The following is a 19870-nucleotide window of genomic DNA, read 5'->3' as shown; positions in this document are numbered from 1 at the left end:
CTATCCTGGAGCACGAGTACAGGACATTATAAGGCTGCTTCCGAACATTCTACGACAGATGCCGGGAGCTGATGCTGTTGTAGCTCATGTAGGCTAGGTGGGCTAGCTCGGGAACTTCTGAAAATGTATTTTAAAGAACTGATTCTAGCACTAAAGGATTCCAGAAAGTGCCAATCATTTCTGGTCCGGTACCATCGTTGGGCTGCGGGTGTGAAATATTCATCAGGCTATTGGCATTACACAACTGGCTAACAGATTACTGTAGCTCTGTTGGAATCACATTTATTGATAACTTCAAAACCTTCTGGAAAGAGAAGATGCTCTACTGGAATGACAGAGTCCATCCAAATCATCTTGGCTCCTGGAGTCTTTTCAAGGCTGCGTTGAGACAATGACTTATCAATGACCCAAGACCAGCTCAGTTAATCCCTACCATTGTGTCGTTGAGTTGTCGTACATTATTCCAGGGGCATTGGCAGACAAATTAAGGTACTTACATTGTATGTCCCCCTAACTGATTTGAATGCCTAACTGATTTGAATGCCTCTGATCCTACAGCTATTGTATGCAGTAATCATGTGCCTATGAACCAGAGTTATACTGTTAGCACTGAGGCGGTGTGCCCTAGTAGGAAGTCCACTGAGTGCAGCTCAGCTCCAATATAAATGACATGAGCAAGTCTACTTCTGATAAGTTTCCCAGTAAAGTATTAAAAACAATCAAGCATCCCAGAAAGTACTAGAAATAGCCCATATTAACATATGTAGTCTTTGAAGTCAATAACGTGCTAGTAACAGATGACATTCATATTCTGTTTCTGAAACTCACTTAGCTAATACCTTTGATACAGTGGTAGCAAAGATGGTTATGACATCTTCAGAAAATACAGAAATACCAATGGGGCGGTGTTGCGGTCTATATTCAGAACCACATTCCTGTAAAGCTTAGAGAGGATCTTTTGTTAAATACTGTTGAAGTAATATAGCTACAGCTTCATCTGCCTCACCTAAAGCCCATTCTACTGGGAAGCTGCTATAGACCACCAAGTGCTAACAATCAGTATCTGGATAATATGTGTGAAATGCTTGATAATGTATGTGATATCAACAGAGGTATATTTTCTGGATGATTTCATTATTGACTGGCTTACGTCAAGCTGCCTACTCAAGAAAAAGCTTCAAACAGTAATCAGTGCCTGCAACCTGGTTCAAGTTATCAGTCAATCAACCAGGGTAGTTACAAACAGGACAGGAATGAAATCATCAACATGTATTGATCACATCTTTACTAATGCTGCAGAAATTTGCTTTAAAGCAGTATCCAAATTCATAGGATGTAGTGATCACAATATAGTAGCCATATCTAGGAAAACACAAAGTTCCAAAGGCTGGGCATAATATAGTGTATAAGAGGTCATATAATACGTTTTGTAGTCATTCTTATGTTTTTTTGCTGGTTTGTGGTGTTTAATAAGAAGCACATTTATGAAATAACTTATTCCAGTTACTAATAAGCATGTACCCATTTAAGAAAATGACTGTAAAAACTGTTGAATACCTTTGGATTGATGAGGAATTTAAAAAATGGTATGGTTGAGATGGCAAAAGGTATGACAAATAAGCCTGACGACACAAACAACTGGGGAAACGACCTCCAAATTGAGAAATCATGTGACTAAACTAAATAAAAAGAAAAACTATACTATGAAATAAAAATAAATAATATAAAGAATGATAGTAAAAAGTTTTGGAGCACCTTAAAAAAAAAAAATTGGGCAAAAAGGCAAACTCAGCTCATCATTCAATGAATCAGATTGCTCATTCATCCCAAAACCCACTGATATTGCCAAATACTTTAATGATTTTTGCATTGGCAAGATGAACAAAGTTGAGGCATGACATGCCAGCAACAAACGCTGACCCTACACATCCAAGTATATCTGACCAAATTATGAAAGACAAGCATTGTACTTTTGAATTCTGTAGTGAGTGTGGAAGAGGTGAAAAAATTAATTGTTGTCTATCAACAATGACATGCCCCCGGGGTTTGACAACTTGGATGGAAAATTACTGAGGATAATAGCGGACGATATTTTCAATATAAGCATACTAGATGGGGTGGCAGGTAGCCTAGTGGTTAGGGTGTTGGGCCAGAAACCGAAAGGTTGCTAGATCGAATCCCTGTGCTGACAAGGTAAAAAAATCTGTTGTTCTGCCCCTGAACAAGACGGTTAACCCACTCTTCCTAGGCTGTCATTGTAAATAAGAACACTTAATTAATAGCTGCATTTAGTTTCAGAATGGGTGGCAAGGAATAAGTTAGTACTAAATATTTCTAAAACTAAAAGCATTGTATTTGGAACAAGTAATTCACTAAACCCTAAACCTCAACTAAATCTTGTAATGAATAATGGAGAGATTTAGTAACCCTGGATTGTAAACTGCCATGGTCAAAACATATTGATGTAACAGTGGCTAAGATGGGGAGAAGTCTGTCCAATAACACTATCAACAAGGCAGGTCCTTCAGGCCCTAGTTTTGTCACACCTGGACTACTGTTCAGTTGTGTGGTCAGGTGCCACGAAGTGTGAGGAAAATTACAATTGGCTCAGAACAGGGTAGCACGGCTGGCCCTTTAAAGTACACGGGATCTAACATTAATGATATGCATGTCATTCTCTCATGGCTCAAAGTGGAGGAGAGATTAACTTCGTCACTACTACTTTTTGTAAGAAGTGTTGACAAGCTGAATGCACCGAGCTGTCTGTTAAAACTACTAGCACATAGCTTAGACACCGATTATCTTCAGTCCCCAAGTACAGAACAGACTATGGGAGGTGCACAAACTACATAGAGCCATGACTACACAGAACTCTATTCCACGTCAGGTAACTGATGCAAGCAGTAGGATCAGATTTAACACATAAAAATATATATTATGGAACAGCGGGGACTGTGAAGAGACACACAAAGGTACAGACACACGCATATGCACACAAGTGCTAGCACACGCACTCTACACACACGTACATTGTAATATTGTTGTATGGTGGTATTATACGTTTGGTATTGTAGATATGCAGTGGTGTAATAATGTTGGCAGCAGCTAATGGGGATCCCTAATAAATACAAATACAAATGGATTAGTCCACTAAGACAGGCATCAATTAAGATATGCTATAAAACTTTGTCTTTTTTTGCAACTGCTCCATTACAAAATTCTCAGTTGACCAACAGCGTATCAAGCCCTAATATATACAATGCATTCGGAAAGTTTTCAGACCACTTGACTTTTTCCTCATTTTGTTACATTACAGCCTTGTTCTAAAATTGATTAAATAAAACATGTTCCTCGTCAATCTACACACAATACCCCATAATGACAAAGCGAAAACAACAGGCTTTTAGAATTTTTTTCTAAATTCATTAAAAATACAAAACAGAAATCGAATCCAATTTTATTTGTCACATGTGCTGAATACAACAGGTGTAGACTTTACAGTGAAATGCTTACTTACAAGCCCTTAACCAACAATGCAGTTTTAAGAAAAATAAAAGAGCAACAATAAAATAATAACGAGGCTATATACAGGGGGTACAGGTACAGAGTCAATGTACGGGGGTACAGGTTAATCGAGATAAATGTAGGTAGGGGTAAAGTAACTACGCTTAGATAATAAACAGCGAGCAACAGCACCGTAAAAATGAGGTGGGGGGGTCAATGCAAATAGTCCCGGGTAGCCTTTTGATTAGCTGTTCAGCAGTCTCATGGCTTGGGGGTAGAAGCTGTTAAGAAGCCTTTTGGACCTAGACTTGGTGCTCCAGTTCCTCTTGCCGTGCGGTATAAAAGAGAACGGTCTATGACTTGGGAGGCTGGAGTCTTTAAAAAAAAAATCTAATTCCAGAAAAATTACAAACAAAAATCAAATCCAATTTTTAGGGTCTTCCTCTGACACCGCCTTGTATAGAGGTCCTGGATGGCCGTAAGCTTGGCTCCAGTGATGTACTGGGCCGGATGCACTACCCTCTGTAGTGCCTTGTGGTCGGAGGCCGAGCAGATGCCATACCAGGCGGTGATGCAACTAGTCAGGATGCTCTCGATAGTGCAGCTGTAGAACTTTTTGAGGATCTGAGGACCCATGCCTTATCTTTTCAGTCTCCTGAGGGGGAATAGGCGTTGTCATGCCCTCTTCACGACTGTCTTGGTGTTTTTGGACCATGATAGTTTGTTGGTGATGGACACCAAGGAACTTCAAGCTCTCAATCTGCTCCACTACAGCCCTGTCGATGAGAATAGGGGCGTGCTCGGTCCTCTTTTTCCTGTAGTCCAAAATCATCTCCTTTGTCTTGATCACGGTCTCTGACCTCCTCACTATAGGCTGTGTCATCATTGTCGGTGATCAGGCCTACCACTGTTATGTCGTCGGAAAACTTAATGATGATGTTGGAGTCATGCCTGGCCATGCAGTCATGAGTGAACAGGGAGTACAGCAGGGGACTAAGCACTCACCCCTTAGGGGCCTCCATGTTGGTGATCGGCATGGCAGATGTGTTGTTGTCTACCCTTACCACCTGGGGGCGGCCTGTCAGGATGTCCAGGATCCAGTTGCAGAGGGAGGTGTTTAGTCCCAGGATCCTTAGCTTAGGGATGAGCTTTGAGGGCATTATGGTGTTGAATGCTGAGTGAAAGTCAATGAATAGCATTCTCACATAAGTGTTCCTTTTGTCCAGGTGGGAAAGGGCATTGTTGAGTGCAATAGATATTGTGTCATCTGTGGATCTGTTGGGGCGGTATGCAAATTGGGAGTGGGTCTAGGATTTCTGGGATGATGGTGTTGATGTGAGCCATGACCAGCCTTTCAAAGCACTTCATGGCTACAGGCGTGAGTGCTACGAGTCGGTAGTCATTTAGGCAGGTTACCTTGGTGTTGTTGGGCACAGGAACTATGGTGGTCTGCTTGAAACATTTATGTATTACAGACTCTGCCAGGGACAGGTTGAAAGTGTCAGTGACGACCCTTGCCAGTTGCTCAGTGCGTGCTCTGAGTACACGTCCTGGTTATCCGTCTGGCCCTGCGGCCTTGATAATGTTGAAAAATAGAAAAGAGTATAGGGCCTAGAGCGCTGCCCTGCGGTACACCACACTTTACATGTTTGACATTAGAGACACTTCCATTAAAGAAAACCCTTTGAGTTCTATTAGATAGATGGCTCTGAATCCACGATATGGCAGCGGTTGAAAAGCCATTTTCAACAACAGCTTATGGTCAATAATATCAAAGGCTGCACTGAAATCTAACAGTACAGCTCCCACAATCTTCTTATTATCAATTTCTTTCAACCAATCATCAGTCATGTGTGTCAGTGCGGTACATGTTGAGTGCCGTTCTCTATAAGCATGCTGAAAGTCTATTGTTAATTTGTTTACAGAGAAATAGCATTGTATTTGGTCAAACACCATTTTTTCCAACAGTTTGCTAAGAGTTGGCAGCAAGCTTATAGGTCTGCTGTTAGTGCCAGTAAAGGCCGCTTTACCACTCTTGGGTAGCGGAATTACTTTGGCTTCCCTCCAGGCCTGAGGACAAAGACTTTCCTCTAGGCTCAGATAAAACATTTGACAGATAGGAGTGGCTATAGAGTCAGCTACCATCCTGAGTAGCTTTCCATCTAAGTTGTCAATGCCAGGTTTGTCATTATTGATTGTTAACAATAATTTTTCCACTTCTCCCACACAAACTTTACAAAATTCTAACTTGCATTGCTTTTCTTTCATTATTAGTTTTTTATACATGAATATAATTGCTCACTGTTTGTCGTGGGCATTTCCTGCCTAAGTTTGCCCACTTTGCCAATTAAATAATCATTAAAATAATTGTTGAAATTGTTGAATTTGTCTTTCTGCCCATAAGTTAATTTAAAGTACTCCAAAGTTTTTTTCCATCATTCTTTATTTCATTGCTCTTGGCATCATAATAAAGTTTCTTCTTCTTTTTGATGAGTTTAGTCACATAATTTCTCAATTTGCAGTAAGTAAGCCAGTCAGATGTACAGCCAGACTTATGAGCCACTCCTTTTGCACCATCTCTTTCAACCATACAGTTTTTCAATTCCTCATCAATCGATGGAGCCTTAACAGTTCTAACAGTCAGTTTCTTAACAGGTGCATGTTTATCAATAATTGGATGAAGCAATTTCATAAATTCATCAAGTGCAGCGTCTGGATTAATGACATCATTAATGACATCAGACCAACAAATATTTTTAACATCATCCACATAAGAGTCACAGCGAAATCTTTTGTATGATCTCTTATGCACTATTTTAGGTCTGTCTGTCTGTCTGTCTGTCTGTCTGTCTGTCTGTCTGTCTGTCTGTCTGTCTCCTCCCCATAAGCATTTCTGTCTCTTCTATAAATGTTATATCCTTGTATTGCTACTGATGTATCATCAAATTAATTATCTAAGTGAGTCTCAGAAATGGCTAATATATGAATCTTATCTGATGTTAGCAAGTTATTGATTTCATGAACCTTATTTCTAAGGCTACATATATTAATATGGGCTATTTTCAGACCTTTCCTGGGTAGCTTATCAGAGATAGATATAATATTGAAAAGAGCAGACAAAGCAAGAGAAAAAAATATACATTCAGCAGTCCATTAATCAATTGGTGTGTGTGCTGCGGGGTTGAGGCTACGAACCCATAGGCTTGGCTGTCTCATCCCTTCCAGGCTTCTGGGAGGGAGGGTGGACAATGAGCCTGTTGTAGCAGATGTACGCAATGTCCCCACGCGCTCTGGCAGCTTTCATGGCTGGGATCAGTTCTTTCCTCTTCTGGGGCAAAGAACAGCTACCTTGTCTATGAACCTCAGGAACTTGACCACTATCGGCCTGGGCCTATCACCTGGACCGATGGTGGGTTTTCCAGTCCTGTGGGTGTGCGCTCCACCTCAATCTTCCTGTGGTCCATCTTCAATTTCTCTGAGATAATTTCCCTCACTTTGTCCTCAGACTCCATCCAGGTCTCGTGGAGATTCTGCAATTCCGTCCGCAACCATGTTGTTTCGCCTTGATTGTCCCTCGAGATATCAAATTTCTCTGTCATTGTTATCATGGATTCACATACAGAACTGATGTCCTCTCTCAATGATTTATAGATTGCTGTCATCATGCCGTTCTCCTGTTTCAACTCATCGAGCTGACCCTGGGAGAACTGTTCTTCAGGTCCTGGACCTCTCTGGTCAGGTTGTCCATTCTTTTATTAGTAGAATCCACGAGTATTTGGACAAAACACTTGAAACTATTTTCTTGTTGTTGTAACAACTGCTTATAGGTCTCTTTTTGTTTGTTTAAAAGATCCTTCACGTGTGATAGACACCACTGGGACTGTCCTCAACGGTACTCTCGCCGGCTTTGGTCTTTGTCATATCAGCTAGCAATGTATGTTAGGCTGTTACACTTTGCAGTTCCAGACAGGGCAGGTCACGGGGAAAATTGAAAACAACAAACAGCAAGGATTTAGACAGCCACAAACCCGGGACCATCCGCGGGTCCCAGCCACAATGGCTAACTGCGTCGTGGGCTGCGTTCAAGAACATCTCACTAGCTTGATGTCCAGCTAGCTAGCAGCTAGGCTAGCTGTGACGCCAAATAGCTCCTCAGACCCGTCCTTGGTCGGCAGGATCACTGTAAAGATACAAGCAGTCCCAGCAACTGATGCCAACTGCGTCACGGGTTCCAACATAACAAGCTAGGTAGCTACCAAGAACTTTCCAATGTACTTTTAAACAAACTTTCCAAACAAACAAAACCAAGCTCTTCCTTGTTCTGTGTACAACAGGAAGGGACAATGAACAAAGTAATAAATCCCCAAAGGTTTGCAGAAGTTAACACCCAAACGCAGTTGCCGTACCAAGCGGGGATACAGCCTGACAGGATGCTTTCAATTGTGCATCTGTAAAAGTTTGAGGGTTTTAGGTGACAAGCCATATTTCTTCAGCCTCCTTTCAACCTTCTCCACTGCTGTCCCATCGATGTGGATAAGGGCATGCTCCCTCTGCTCTTTCCTGAATTCTACGATAAGCTCCTTTTGTTTTGTTGACGTTGAGTGAGAGGTTATTTAACTGGCACCACTCTCCCAGGGCCCTCACCTCCTTCCTGTAGGCTGTCTCGTCATTGTTGGTAATCAGGCCTACTAATGTTGTGTCGTTGAAAAACTTGATTGAGTTGGAGGTGTGCGTGGTCATGCAGTCATGGGTGAACAGGGAGTACAGGAGGGGGCTGAACACTCACCCTTGTGCAGTGTGTTATTTCCTACCTTCACCATCTGGGTGTGGCCCGTCTGGAAGTCCAGGACCCAATTGCACAAGGCGGGGTTCAGACCCAGGACCCTGAGCTTAATAATGATGAGCTTGTAGGGTACTGTTGTGTTGAATGCTGAGCTCAAGTCAATGAACAGCATTCTTACATAGGTATTCCTCTTCTCCACGTGGAATAGGACAGTGTGCAGTGCGATGGCAATTGCATCGTCTGTGGATCTACTGGGGCGGTAAGCAAATTGAAGTGGGTCTAGGGTGTCAGGTAAGGTATAGGTGATATGATCCTTAACTTGCATCTCAAAGCACTTCATGATGACAGAAGTGAGTGCTACGGGGTGATAGTCATTTAGTTCAGTTACCTATGCTTTCTTGTGTACAGGAACAATGATGGACATCTTTAAGCAAGTGGGGACAGTAGACTGGGATAGGGACAGATTTAATATATGTCTGTAAACACTCCAGCCAGCTGGTCTGTGCATGATCTGAAGGCCTTCTGGGCTGGCAGCCTTGCGAGGGTTAACACTCTTAAATGTCTTACGTCAGCCACGGAGAAGGGGAGCCCACAGTCCTTGGTAGCGTGCTGCGTCGGTGGCACTGTGTTATCCTCCAAAGCGGGTGAAGAAGGTGTTTAGCTTGTCCGGAAGCAAGACGTCGGTCTCTGCGACGTGGCTGGTTTTCCATTTGTAGTCCGTGGTTGTCTGTCGACCCGGCCACATACGTCTCGTGTTTGAGGCGTTGAATTGTGACTACACTTTGTCTCTACTGACGTTATGCCTGTTTGATTGCCTTACGGAGGGAATTACTACACTGTTTGTATTCGGCAATATTCCCAGTCACCTTGCCATGGTTAAATGTGGTGGTTCGCACTTTCAGTTTTGCGCGAATGCTGCCATCTATCCACTGTTTCTGGTTTGGGTAGGTTTTAATAGTCACAGTGGGTACAACATCTCCTATACACTTCCTGATGAACTCTATATACGTCAATGTTATTCTCAGATTCTCTACCCGGAACATGTCCCAGTCCGCGTGAGCAAAACAATCTTAAAGCATGGAATCCAATTGGTCACACCAATCGTTGAATAGACCTTAGCACGGGTACTTCCTGTTTGAGTTTCTGCCTGTAGAAAGGGAGGACAAAATGGAGTCGTGATCAGATTTGCCGAAGGAAGGGCGGGGATGGCCTTGTAGGCATTTTCAAAAAGTTGAGTAGCAGTGGTCCAATGTATTGGTACAACTTTGGTAGCATTTTCCTTGAATTTGCATTTTTAAAATCCCCAGCTACAATAAATGCGGCCTCAGGATATCTGGTTTCCAGTTTGCATAAAGTTCAGTGTAGTTCTTTGAGAGCTGTCGTGGTATCTGCTTGAAGGGGAATATACACGGCTGTGACTATAACCGAAGAGAATTCTCTTGGGAGGTAATACGGTCGGCATTTGAATGTGAGGTTTTCTAGGTCGGGTGAACAAAGGGACTGTACGTTTCTGTATGTCATCACAATCACACCATGAGTAGTTAATTAAAAAAAAATTACATTTTAGTCATTTAGCAGACGCTCTTATCCAGAGCGACTTACAGTAGTGAGTGCATACATTTCATTTCATACATTATTATTATTATTAAAAAAAAAAAATAATAATTGGACTGAAACATACACCCATGCCTTTCTTCTTCCCGGAGTGTTCTTTATTCCTGTCTGCGCGTGGTACTGAGAACCCAGCTGTCTGTATGGACATTATATCCTGAGAGAGCCATGTTTCCGTCAACCAGAGTATGTTACAATCCCTGATGTCTCTCTGGAAGGAGATGATCGCCCTGAGCTCGTCTACTTTATTATCCAAAGACAGAACATTAGCGAGCAATCTACTCGGAAGTGGTGGATGGTGTCCACACCTCCTGAGTCAGACTAGAAGTCCACTCAGAATACCTCTTCTCCACCGCTGGTGTTTTGCCTCTAGAATATGTTCAATTGCCCTTGGGGGGGTATGAATAAAGCTCCAATTCGGGAAAGTCGTATTCCTGGTGAGTTACCACCGCTCTGAAATCCAAAAGTTCTTTCCGTCTGTATGTAATAACAAACACATTTCTGGGTTAATTATGTAACAAATAACACACACAAACTAAATACTGCAAAGTTGCTTAGGAGCTAGATGCAGAGCTGCCATATCTGTCATACCCAAAAAGACTTGAGGCTGTAATTGCTGCCAAAGGTGCTTCAACAAAGGACTGAGTAAAGGGTCTGAAAACTTATGTAAATGTGATATTTAAAAAAAAAAAAATGTAATAATTATAATAGCATAAATTTATAACCTGTTTTTGCTTTGTCGTTTTGGGGCATTGTGTGTAGATTGATGGGGGGGGGGGATTATTTAATCAATTGTAGAATAATCTATAACGTAACAAAATGTGGAAAAGTCAAGGGGTCTGAATAAATTCCGAATGCACTGTATGTTGCACTATAAGTGGTGATGCTCTTCAGTTCAAGACACATTTCCTGAAGACTAGCCTGTTTTTGACCTTGATTGTTATCTGTGCCACAGGTGCAACAGATTCTGACCTACGAAGACTCTGTGGCAGCCCACCTGTCCAAGATCCTGACTTCAGATCAGCACTCAGTGGTCATCTCCTCAGCTAAGTATGTTTGTCACTTCAATCAGTCTGTCTGCCTGCTCAGTCCATACCGTTTCTTAGGTGTAGGTTTCCGTTGCCCTGACTGTGTTGTGTGTTGTGCGTGTGTTGTGCATGTTCGTAGGGTACTGTGTGAGACAGTGAAGGACTTTGTGGCTCGAGTGGGGAAGGCCTACGAGAAGAACAAGGAGAGCTCCGAGGAGTCAGAGGCTATGGCCAAGAAGGTAAGCAGTGAGGAACCATGGCTTTGTACCAATTATCTCACCTTGCTCTCATCCCTTCCCTGATTTTATGTAAATGACTGGTATAGGAAATATGGTGGAAACTCCCTCCAGCCATGTTTGCACTAATCCAGTGAATCAGATCTGTGTTGATTGGTCGATTGGTTGCAGTGTGGGGTTCTGAAGGAAAAGCTGGACTCGCTGCTGAAGACGCTCAATGAGGAGGCGCAGGCATCTACTATGATGCCTGCCCCCCCCCCCACCATCGCTGAGGAGCAGGAGGAGGGCGAGGGGGTTCTGGTGCCATCGTCGCCCGCACCCGCCGCCATCCCGTGCTCCCCCAGGCCCCTGACGGCCATCTTTAAGCCCAGGGAACAGCTGATGCTGAGAGCCAACAGCCTGAAGAAAGCCATCAGGCAGATAATCGAGCACACTGAAAAAGGTGATATGTTACCTTCCTACCGCTACTTCTGTTCTAATTGGTATGGGTCAATTCAGGAAGTAAACTGAAATTCCAATTTAGACCTCCGTGAGAATTAATTCTGAATATTGGAATTAGATTTACAGTAAGGTTATTTGTCCTCTAAGGGAAGTTTTTGTCTGTGGTTAAAAAAATAAACAAACATAAAACATAGACTACACTGACCGACTTGGCATACTTGATGTTTCATATGTTACATAAAAACAGAGGACAGACGAAAACGTCAAGGCCATAAGCATTGTAACAGTAGAGCAGGACTCCTGGGCAATCTTGTGGCCAGTCTCAGATCAAGCTTGATAGTTATTGGAATAGGAATTTCAGTTAACTTCCTGAATTGAGTGAAGCGAAATAGAATGGACGTAACCCGACCCCAATATAATATAGTTGCTATCTATACTCATCCAAAAGAGAGCGGTTTTACCTCTCTACTTTTTCAACATACCTGCTCTTGTTGCTGAACGGTCTTTCTCTCCATTCTTCTATCAGCGGTGGACGAGCAGAATGCCCAGACTCAGGAGGTGTTTGCTCTGGGGGTGGAGGAGGAGGAGGAAGAGCAGGACAAGCTGTCTCTGCAGTCGTCCTACAGTGGGAACGCCTGTAACAGCACCAGGAGCCATCCAGTCCGCAGAGGTTAGTCATTGAACCCTGAGTCTCCTAACCTGTGTCGTGTTAATTTGGTACCAAACATAAGAAAACAGTCCGAACCAGGGAAGGATCACCTTTTAAATTGTTTTTCATTGCCTTCCCTAATGAACACAGCCCAGACGAAACAGATGATTTTAATTAAAGATGCGTGCCCATTTAGTATTGAAGATTATCACTTATAAATATGCGTTGTTTTTCAAATTTAAGGAGTGTGCCTTTCTTTAATCAAGATCCCAGTGTCTCATGTCTTTCTGTGTCTTTGTTTCATCCTGTAGTGTCCAAGACTCCTTGTGAGAAGCTCATCAGCAAAGGAAGCCTGTCACTGGGCAGTTCTGCGTTACTTCCCGCCCAGACAGGAAGTCGCGAGAACATGCCGATGCTCAACACCAAGATCCTCTACCCAAGTAAGGGCACAAGTTCTCACCAGCTCTGTACCGAGGGCCCTCAGTTCCCTAATCCCAAATCGACCCCTACTCCCTTGGACACTATTGTACACTGTAGTGCTGTGCGATTAGTGCTTTTTGAAGTCGGTTCGATTATAAAAAACAAATCACAATTTTCAATATCTTTTTTAAACAAATGCACTATGCATTATGTGGGTTGAATGCTATAACAATACAGAATAAAACAATGAATAAAAGTCCCAGGATAGTAGTAACTGCCCATTACTGCTTATCACTTATTAACCATCAGTTATTCACATTACTTTATTTTAATAAAATATTTCAGTTGGTGTATATTACATTTGTTTTGTTTGATTATATTATTTAATTCCAAATAATCATCTCATCTCTATAGAATTGCTGCCTATGCTGTCTGACAAAGTCACTATTTTAGTAGTTCTTCAAAGCAAAGTACAGTTGAAGTGGGAAGTTTACAAACACTTAGATTGGAGTCATTAAAACTCGTTTTTCAACCACTCCACAATTTTCTTGTTAAACAAACTATAGCTTTGGCAAGTTGGTTAGGACATCTACTTCGTGCATGACAGAAGGAATTTTTCCAACAATTGTTTACAGACAGATTATTTAACATATAATTCACTGTATCACAATTCCAGTGGGTCAGAAGTTTACATGCACTAAGTTGACTGTGCCTTTAAACAGCTTGGAAAATTCCAGAAAATGATGCCATGGCTTTAGAAGCTTCTGATAGGCTAATTGACATAATTTGAGTCACTTGGAGGTGTACCTGTGGATGTATTTCAAGACCTACCTTCAAACTCAGTGCCTCTTTGCTTGACACCATGGGAAAATCAAAAGAAATCAGCCAAGACCTCAGAAAAATAAATTGTAGACCTCCACAAGTCTGGTTCATCCAAACGACTGAAGGTACCACATTCATCTGTACAAATAATAGTACGCAACTATAAACACTATGGGACCATGCAGCCGTCATACCGCTCAGGAAGGAAATGCGTTTTGTCTCCTAAAGATGAACGTACTTTGGTGCGAAAAGTGCAAATCAATCCCAGAACAACAGCAAAGGACCTTGTGAAGATGCTGGAGGAAACCAGTACAAAGGTATCTATATCCACAGTAAAACGAGTCCTATATCGACATAACCTGGATGGCCGCACAGCAAGGAAGAAGCCACTACTCCAAAGTCGCCATAAAAAAGCCAAGTGCAACTGCACATGGAGACAAAGATTGTACTTTTTGGAGAAATGTCCTATGGTCTGATGAAACAAAAATAGAACTGTTTGGCCATAATGACCATTGTTATGTTTGGAGGAAAAAGGGGTAATCTTGCAAGCCGAAGAACACCATCCCAACCGTGAAGCACGGGGGTGGCAGCATCATGTTGTGGGGGTGCTATGCTGCAGGAGGGACTGGTGCACTTCACAAAATAGACGGCATCATGAGGAAAGAAAAGTATGTGGATATATTGAAGCAACATTTCAAGGCATCAGTCAGGAAGTTAAAGCTTGGTCGCAAATGGGTCTTCCAAATGGACAATGACCCCAAGCATTCTTCCAAAGTTGTGGCAAAATGGCTTAAGGACAACAAAGTAAAGGTATTGAAGTGGCCATCACAAAGCCCTGACCTCAATCCTATAGAACATTTGAGGGCAGAACTGAAAAAGCATGTGCAAGCAAGGAGGCCTACAAACCTGACTCAGTTACACCAGCTCTGTCAGGAGGAATGGGCCAAAGTTAACCCAACTTATTGTAGGAAGCTTGTGGAAGGCTACCTGAAACGTTTGACCCAAGTTAAACAATTTACAGGCAATGCTACCAAATACTAATTGAGTGTTTGTAAACTTCTTACCCACTGGGAATGTGATGAAAGAAATAAAAGCTGAAATAAATCATTCTCTCTACTATTATTCTGACATTTCACATTCTTAAAATAACGTGGTGATCCTAACTGACCTAAGACAGGGAATTTTTACTAGTATTAAATGTCAGGAATTGTGAAAAACTGAGTTTAAATGTATTTGGCTAATGTGTATGTAAACTTCCGACTTCAACTGTAACTAAGGCATACATTTAGGACTGCTGAATTCCAATTTATCAATCACTTAGATCATGTATAGTGGGGGAAAAAAAGTATTTGATCCCCTGCTGATTTTGTACGTTTGCCCACTTACAAAGAAATGATTAGTCTATAATTTTAATAGTAGGTTTATTTGAACAGTGAGAGACAGAATAACAACAAAAATATAAAAAAAAAAACGTATGTTATAAATTGATTTGCATTTTAATGAGGGAAATAAGTATTTGACCCCCTCTCAATCAAAGATTTCTGGTAGAGGTCGACCGATTAATCGGAATGGCCGATTAATTATTTATTTAACTAGGCAAGTCAGTTAAGAACACATTCTTATTTTCAATGACGGTGGGTTAACTGCCCTGTTCAGGGGCAGAACGACATATTTTTACCTTGTCAGCTCAGGGATTCAATCTTGCAACCTTACGGTTAACTAGTCCAACGCTCTAACCACCTGCTTTACATTGCACTCCACGAGGTTACGCGAATGCAGTAAGAAGCTAAGGTGAGTTGCTAGCTAGCATTAAACTTATCTTATAAAAAACAATCAATCAATCGTAATCACTAGTTAACTACACATGGTTAATGATATTACTAGTTTATCTAGCCTGTCCTGTGTTGCATATAATCGCTTAGGTACACGTTGCTCCAACCATAGACATCAATGCCTTTCTTAAAATCAATACACAAGTATATATTTTCAAACCTGCATATTTAGTTAATATTGCCTGCTAACATGAATTTCTTTTAACTAGGGAAAATGTGTCACTTCTCTTGCAAACAGAGTCAGGGTATATGCAGCAGTTTGGGCCCGCCTGGCTCGTTGCGAACTGTGAAGACTATTTCTTCCTAACAAAGACAGCCGACTTCGCCAAACGGGGATGATTTAACAAAAGCGCATTTGCGAAAAAGCACAATCGTTGCATGACTGTACCTAACCATAAACATCAATGCCTTTCTTAAAATCAATACACAGAAGTATATATTTTTAAACCTGCATATTTAGCTAAAAGAAATCCAGGTTAGCAGGCAATATTAACCAGGTGAAATTGTGTAATTTTGCGTTCATTGCACGCAGTCAGGGTATATGCAACAGTTTGGGCCGCCTGGCTCGTTGCGAACTAATTTGCCAGAGTTTTACGTAATTATGACTTAACCTGTTATGGATAGGGGGCAGTATTTTCACAGCCGGATAAAAAACGTACCCAATTTAATCTGATTATTACTCCTGCCCAGAAACTAGAATATGCATATAATTATTAGCTTTGGATAGAAAACACTCCAAAGTTTCTAAAACTGTTTGAATGGTGTCTGTGAGTATAACAGAACTCATTTGGCAGGCCAAAACCTGAGAAGATTCTGTACAGGAAGTACCCTGTCTGACCATTTCTTGGCCTTCTTTGCCATCTCTATCCATTACAAAGGATCTCTGCTGTTACGTGACACTTCCTACGGCTCACATGGTCTCTCAGAAGGCGGCAAAAAGCTGAACCGTGGCTTTGCAGGCTCTGGTTGAAACAAAGTAGCGCATTTGGGTAGTGGCTGGTTACAGTACTGTGAGACTCAGTCGCGTGCCCGCGTCGACAGAATGCTTTGTTTTCTTTCCTCTGTTTACCTAAACGCAGATTCCCGGTCAGAATATTATCGCATAAAAATTGAGAAAAATGGCATAAAAATTGATTTTAAACAGCGGTTGACATGCTTCGAAGTACGGTAATGGAATATTTAGAAATCTTTTGTCACGAATTGCGCCATGCTCGTAACCCTTATTTACACTTCGGATAGTGTCTAGAACGCACGAACAAAACGCCGCTATTTGGATATAACGATGGATTATTTTGGACCAAACCAACATTTGTTATTGAAGTAGCAGTCCTGGGAGTGCATTCTGACAAACTTTTGTAATAGTAAATCGGAGTTTGGTCAGCGCTAAACTTGGTCGGTGTCTAAATAGCTAGCCGTGATGGCTGGGCTATCTACTGAGAATATTGCAAAATGTGCTTTCACCGAAAAGCTATTTTAAAATCGGACATATCGAGTGCATAGAGGAGTTCTGTATCTATAATTCTTAAAATAATTGTTATGTTTTTTGTGAACGTTTATCGTGAGTAATTTAGTAAATTCACCGGATGTTTGCGGGGGGTATGCTAGTTCTGAACGTCACATGCTAATGTGAAAAAGCTGGTTTTTGATATAAATATGAACTTGATTGAACAAAACATGCATGCATTGTATAACATAATGTCCTAGGGTTGTCATCTGATGAAGATCATCAAAGGTTAGTGCTGCATTTAGCTGTGGTTTTGTTTTTTGTGACATTATATGCTAGCTTGAAAAATGGGTGTCTGATTATTTCTGGCTGGGTACTCTGCTGACATAATGTAATGTTTTGCTTTCGCTGTAAAGCCTTTTTGAAATCGGACAGTGTGGTTAGATTAACGAGAGTCTTGTCTTTAAAATGCTGTAAAATAGTCATATGTTTGAAAAATTGAAGTTTTCGGATTTTAGAGGAGTTTGTATTTCGCGCCACGCCCATCATTGGATATTGGAGCAGGTGTTCTGCTAACGGAACGTCTAGATGTAAGAGGATAACACTGAAGGTTGTGCAATGTAACAGGAATAACGTTTTGTTTTCGAGATGATAGTTTCCGGATTCTACCATATTAATGACCTAAGGTTCGTGTTTCTGTGTGTTATTATGTTATAATTAAGTCTATGATTTGAAAGAGCAGTCTGACTGAGTGATGGTAGGCACCAGCAGGCTTGTAAGCGTTCATTCAAAATAGCACTTTCGTGCGTTTTGCCAGCAGCCCTTCGCAATGCATTGCGCTGTTTATGACTTGAAGCCTGTCAACTCCCAAGATTAGGCTGGTGTAACCGATATGAAATGGCTAGCTAGTTAGCCGGGTGCACGCTAATAGCGTTTCAAACGTCACTCGCTCTGAGACTTGGAATAGTTTTTTTCCCTTCCTCTACATGGGTAACGCTGCTTCGAGGGTGGCTGTTGTCAATGTGTTCCTAGTTCGAGCCCAGGTAGGAGCGAGGAGAGGGACGGAAGCTGTATTGCTACACTGGCAATACTAAAGTGCCTATAAGAACATCCAATAGTCAAAGGTATATGAAATACAAATCGTATAGAGAGAAATAGTCCTATAATAACTACAACCTAAAACATCTTACCTGGGAATATTGAAGACTCATGTTAAAAGGAACCACCAGCTTTCATATGTTCTCATGTTCTGAGCAAGGAACTTAAACGTTAGCTTTTTTACATGGCACATATTGCACTTTTACTTTCTTCTCCAACACTTTGTTTTTGCATTATTTAAACCAAATTGAACATGTTTCATTATTTATTTGAGGCTAAATTGATTTTATTGATGTATTATATTAAGTTAAAATAAGTGTTCATTCAGTATTGTTGTAATTGTCATTATTACAAATAAATTAATAAAAAATCAAAAAATCGTCCGACTAATCGGTATCGGCTTTTTTTTGGGTCCTCCAATAATCGGTATCGGCGTTGAGAAGTCATAATCAGTCGACCTCTAATTTCTGGCTGCCAGGTGTCTTTTATACAGGTAACGAGCTGAGATTAGGAGCACACTCTTAAAGGGAGTGCTCCTAACCACAGCTTGTTACCTGTAAAAAAGACACCTGTCCACAGAAGCAATCAATCAATCAGATTCCAAACTCTCCACCATGGCCAAGACCAAAGAGCTCTCCAAGGATGTCAGGGACAAGATTGTAGACCTACACAAGGCTGGAATGGGCTACAAGACCACCGCCAAGCAGCTTGGTGAGAAGGTGACAACATTTGGTGCGATTATTCGCATATGGAAAAAACAAAAGAACTGTCAATATCTCTCGGCCTGGGGCTCCATGCAAGATCTCACCTCGTGGAGTTGCAATGATCATGAGAACGGTGAGGAATCAGCCCAGAACTACACGGGAGGATCTTGTCAATGATCTCAAGGCAGCTGGGACCATAGTCACCAAGAAAACATTTGGTAACACACTACGCCGTGAAGGACTGAAATCCTGCAAGGTCCCCCTGCTCAAGAATACATATACATGCCTGTCTGAAGTTTGCCAATGAACATCTGAATGACTCAGAGGACAACTGGTGTAAGTGTTGTGGTCAGATGAGACCAAAATGGATCGTGGATGGGTATTCCAGCATGACAATGACCCAAAACACACGGCCAAGGCAACAAAGGAGTGGCTCAAGAAGAAGCACATTAAGGTCCTGGAGTGGCCTAGCCAGTCTCCAGACCTTAATCCCATAGAAAATCTGTGGAGGGAGCTGAATGTTCGAGTTGCCAAACGTCAGCCTCGAAACCTTAATGACTTGGAGAAGATCTGCAAAGAGGAGTGGGGCAAAATCCCTCCTGAGATGTGTGCAAACCTGGTGGCCAACTACAAGAAACGTCTGACCTCTGTGATTGCCAACAAGGGTTTTGCCACCAAGTACTAAGTCATGTTTTGCAGAGGGGTCAAATATTTATTTCCCTCATTAAAATGCAAATAATTTTATAACATTTTTGACATGCGTTTTTCTTTTTTTTTTTTTGTTATTCTGTCTCTCACTGTTCAAATAAACCTACCATTAAAATTATAGACTGATCCTTTCTTTGTCAGTGGGCAAATGTACAAAATCAGCAGGGGATCAAATACTTTTTTCCCCCACTGTATTTTCTGGTAAAGATACCTCGCGAAGAAACTGCTCTCAATGTATCCCCTCATGATCCGCATTCTTCTGTCTCTTACGTAGCAGGCGAAAAAGAAACACAGACCAGACAAGTATCTGCACAATGGATTATGGTCATTGTAGTTAGGGTAGCCCAGGAAACTTGATAATTATGTAGAACATTGGCCTGTAGGACACTACAGCTCCCAACTACAACGCACAGTTTGGGCATGATCTGATTCATCTCTAGAGAAATTCACATTGAGCTCATTGAACTCACAGAAAATTGAATTCAAATAATTGAACCAACGTTAGACAATTAGTTGTTTAAAAAACGACAAATAGCTGACATTTTGGTTAGTCGCTCAGCTCTAGTGCACCGAAAATAATTAACACCTAC

General features: G+C 41.6%; 1 protein-coding gene across 4 annotated transcripts in view; it reads left to right on the top strand.

The window, feature by feature from the left end:
* The window catches only part of dgkd (diacylglycerol kinase delta), a 173936-nt gene that overhangs the window by 91125 nt on the left and 62941 nt on the right, over window positions 1-19870 (top strand). For all 4 annotated transcript variants that reach the window (XR_014378845.1, XM_045724294.2, XM_014213440.3 and 1 more), the window contains 5 exons: window positions 10854-10948; window positions 11066-11165; window positions 11334-11604; window positions 12130-12273; window positions 12564-12692. Coding sequence is in view for 3 of the 4 variants with exons in the window: in XM_045724294.2 (XP_045580250.1) it covers window positions 10854-10948; window positions 11066-11165; window positions 11334-11604; window positions 12130-12273; window positions 12564-12692 (739 nt within the window). In the remaining variant the exon portion in view is untranslated. The remainder of the gene's footprint in view (window positions 1-10853; window positions 10949-11065; window positions 11166-11333; window positions 11605-12129; window positions 12274-12563; window positions 12693-19870) is intronic.

This window comes from Salmo salar, chromosome 09 (assembly GCF_965601325.2).
Source record: "Salmo salar chromosome 09, fSalSal1, whole genome shotgun sequence".
NCBI lineage: Eukaryota > Metazoa > Chordata > Actinopteri > Salmoniformes > Salmonidae > Salmo > Salmo salar.
Note: the sequence above shows the minus strand (reverse complement) of the source record. Positions and strands in the feature narration are given on the sequence as shown.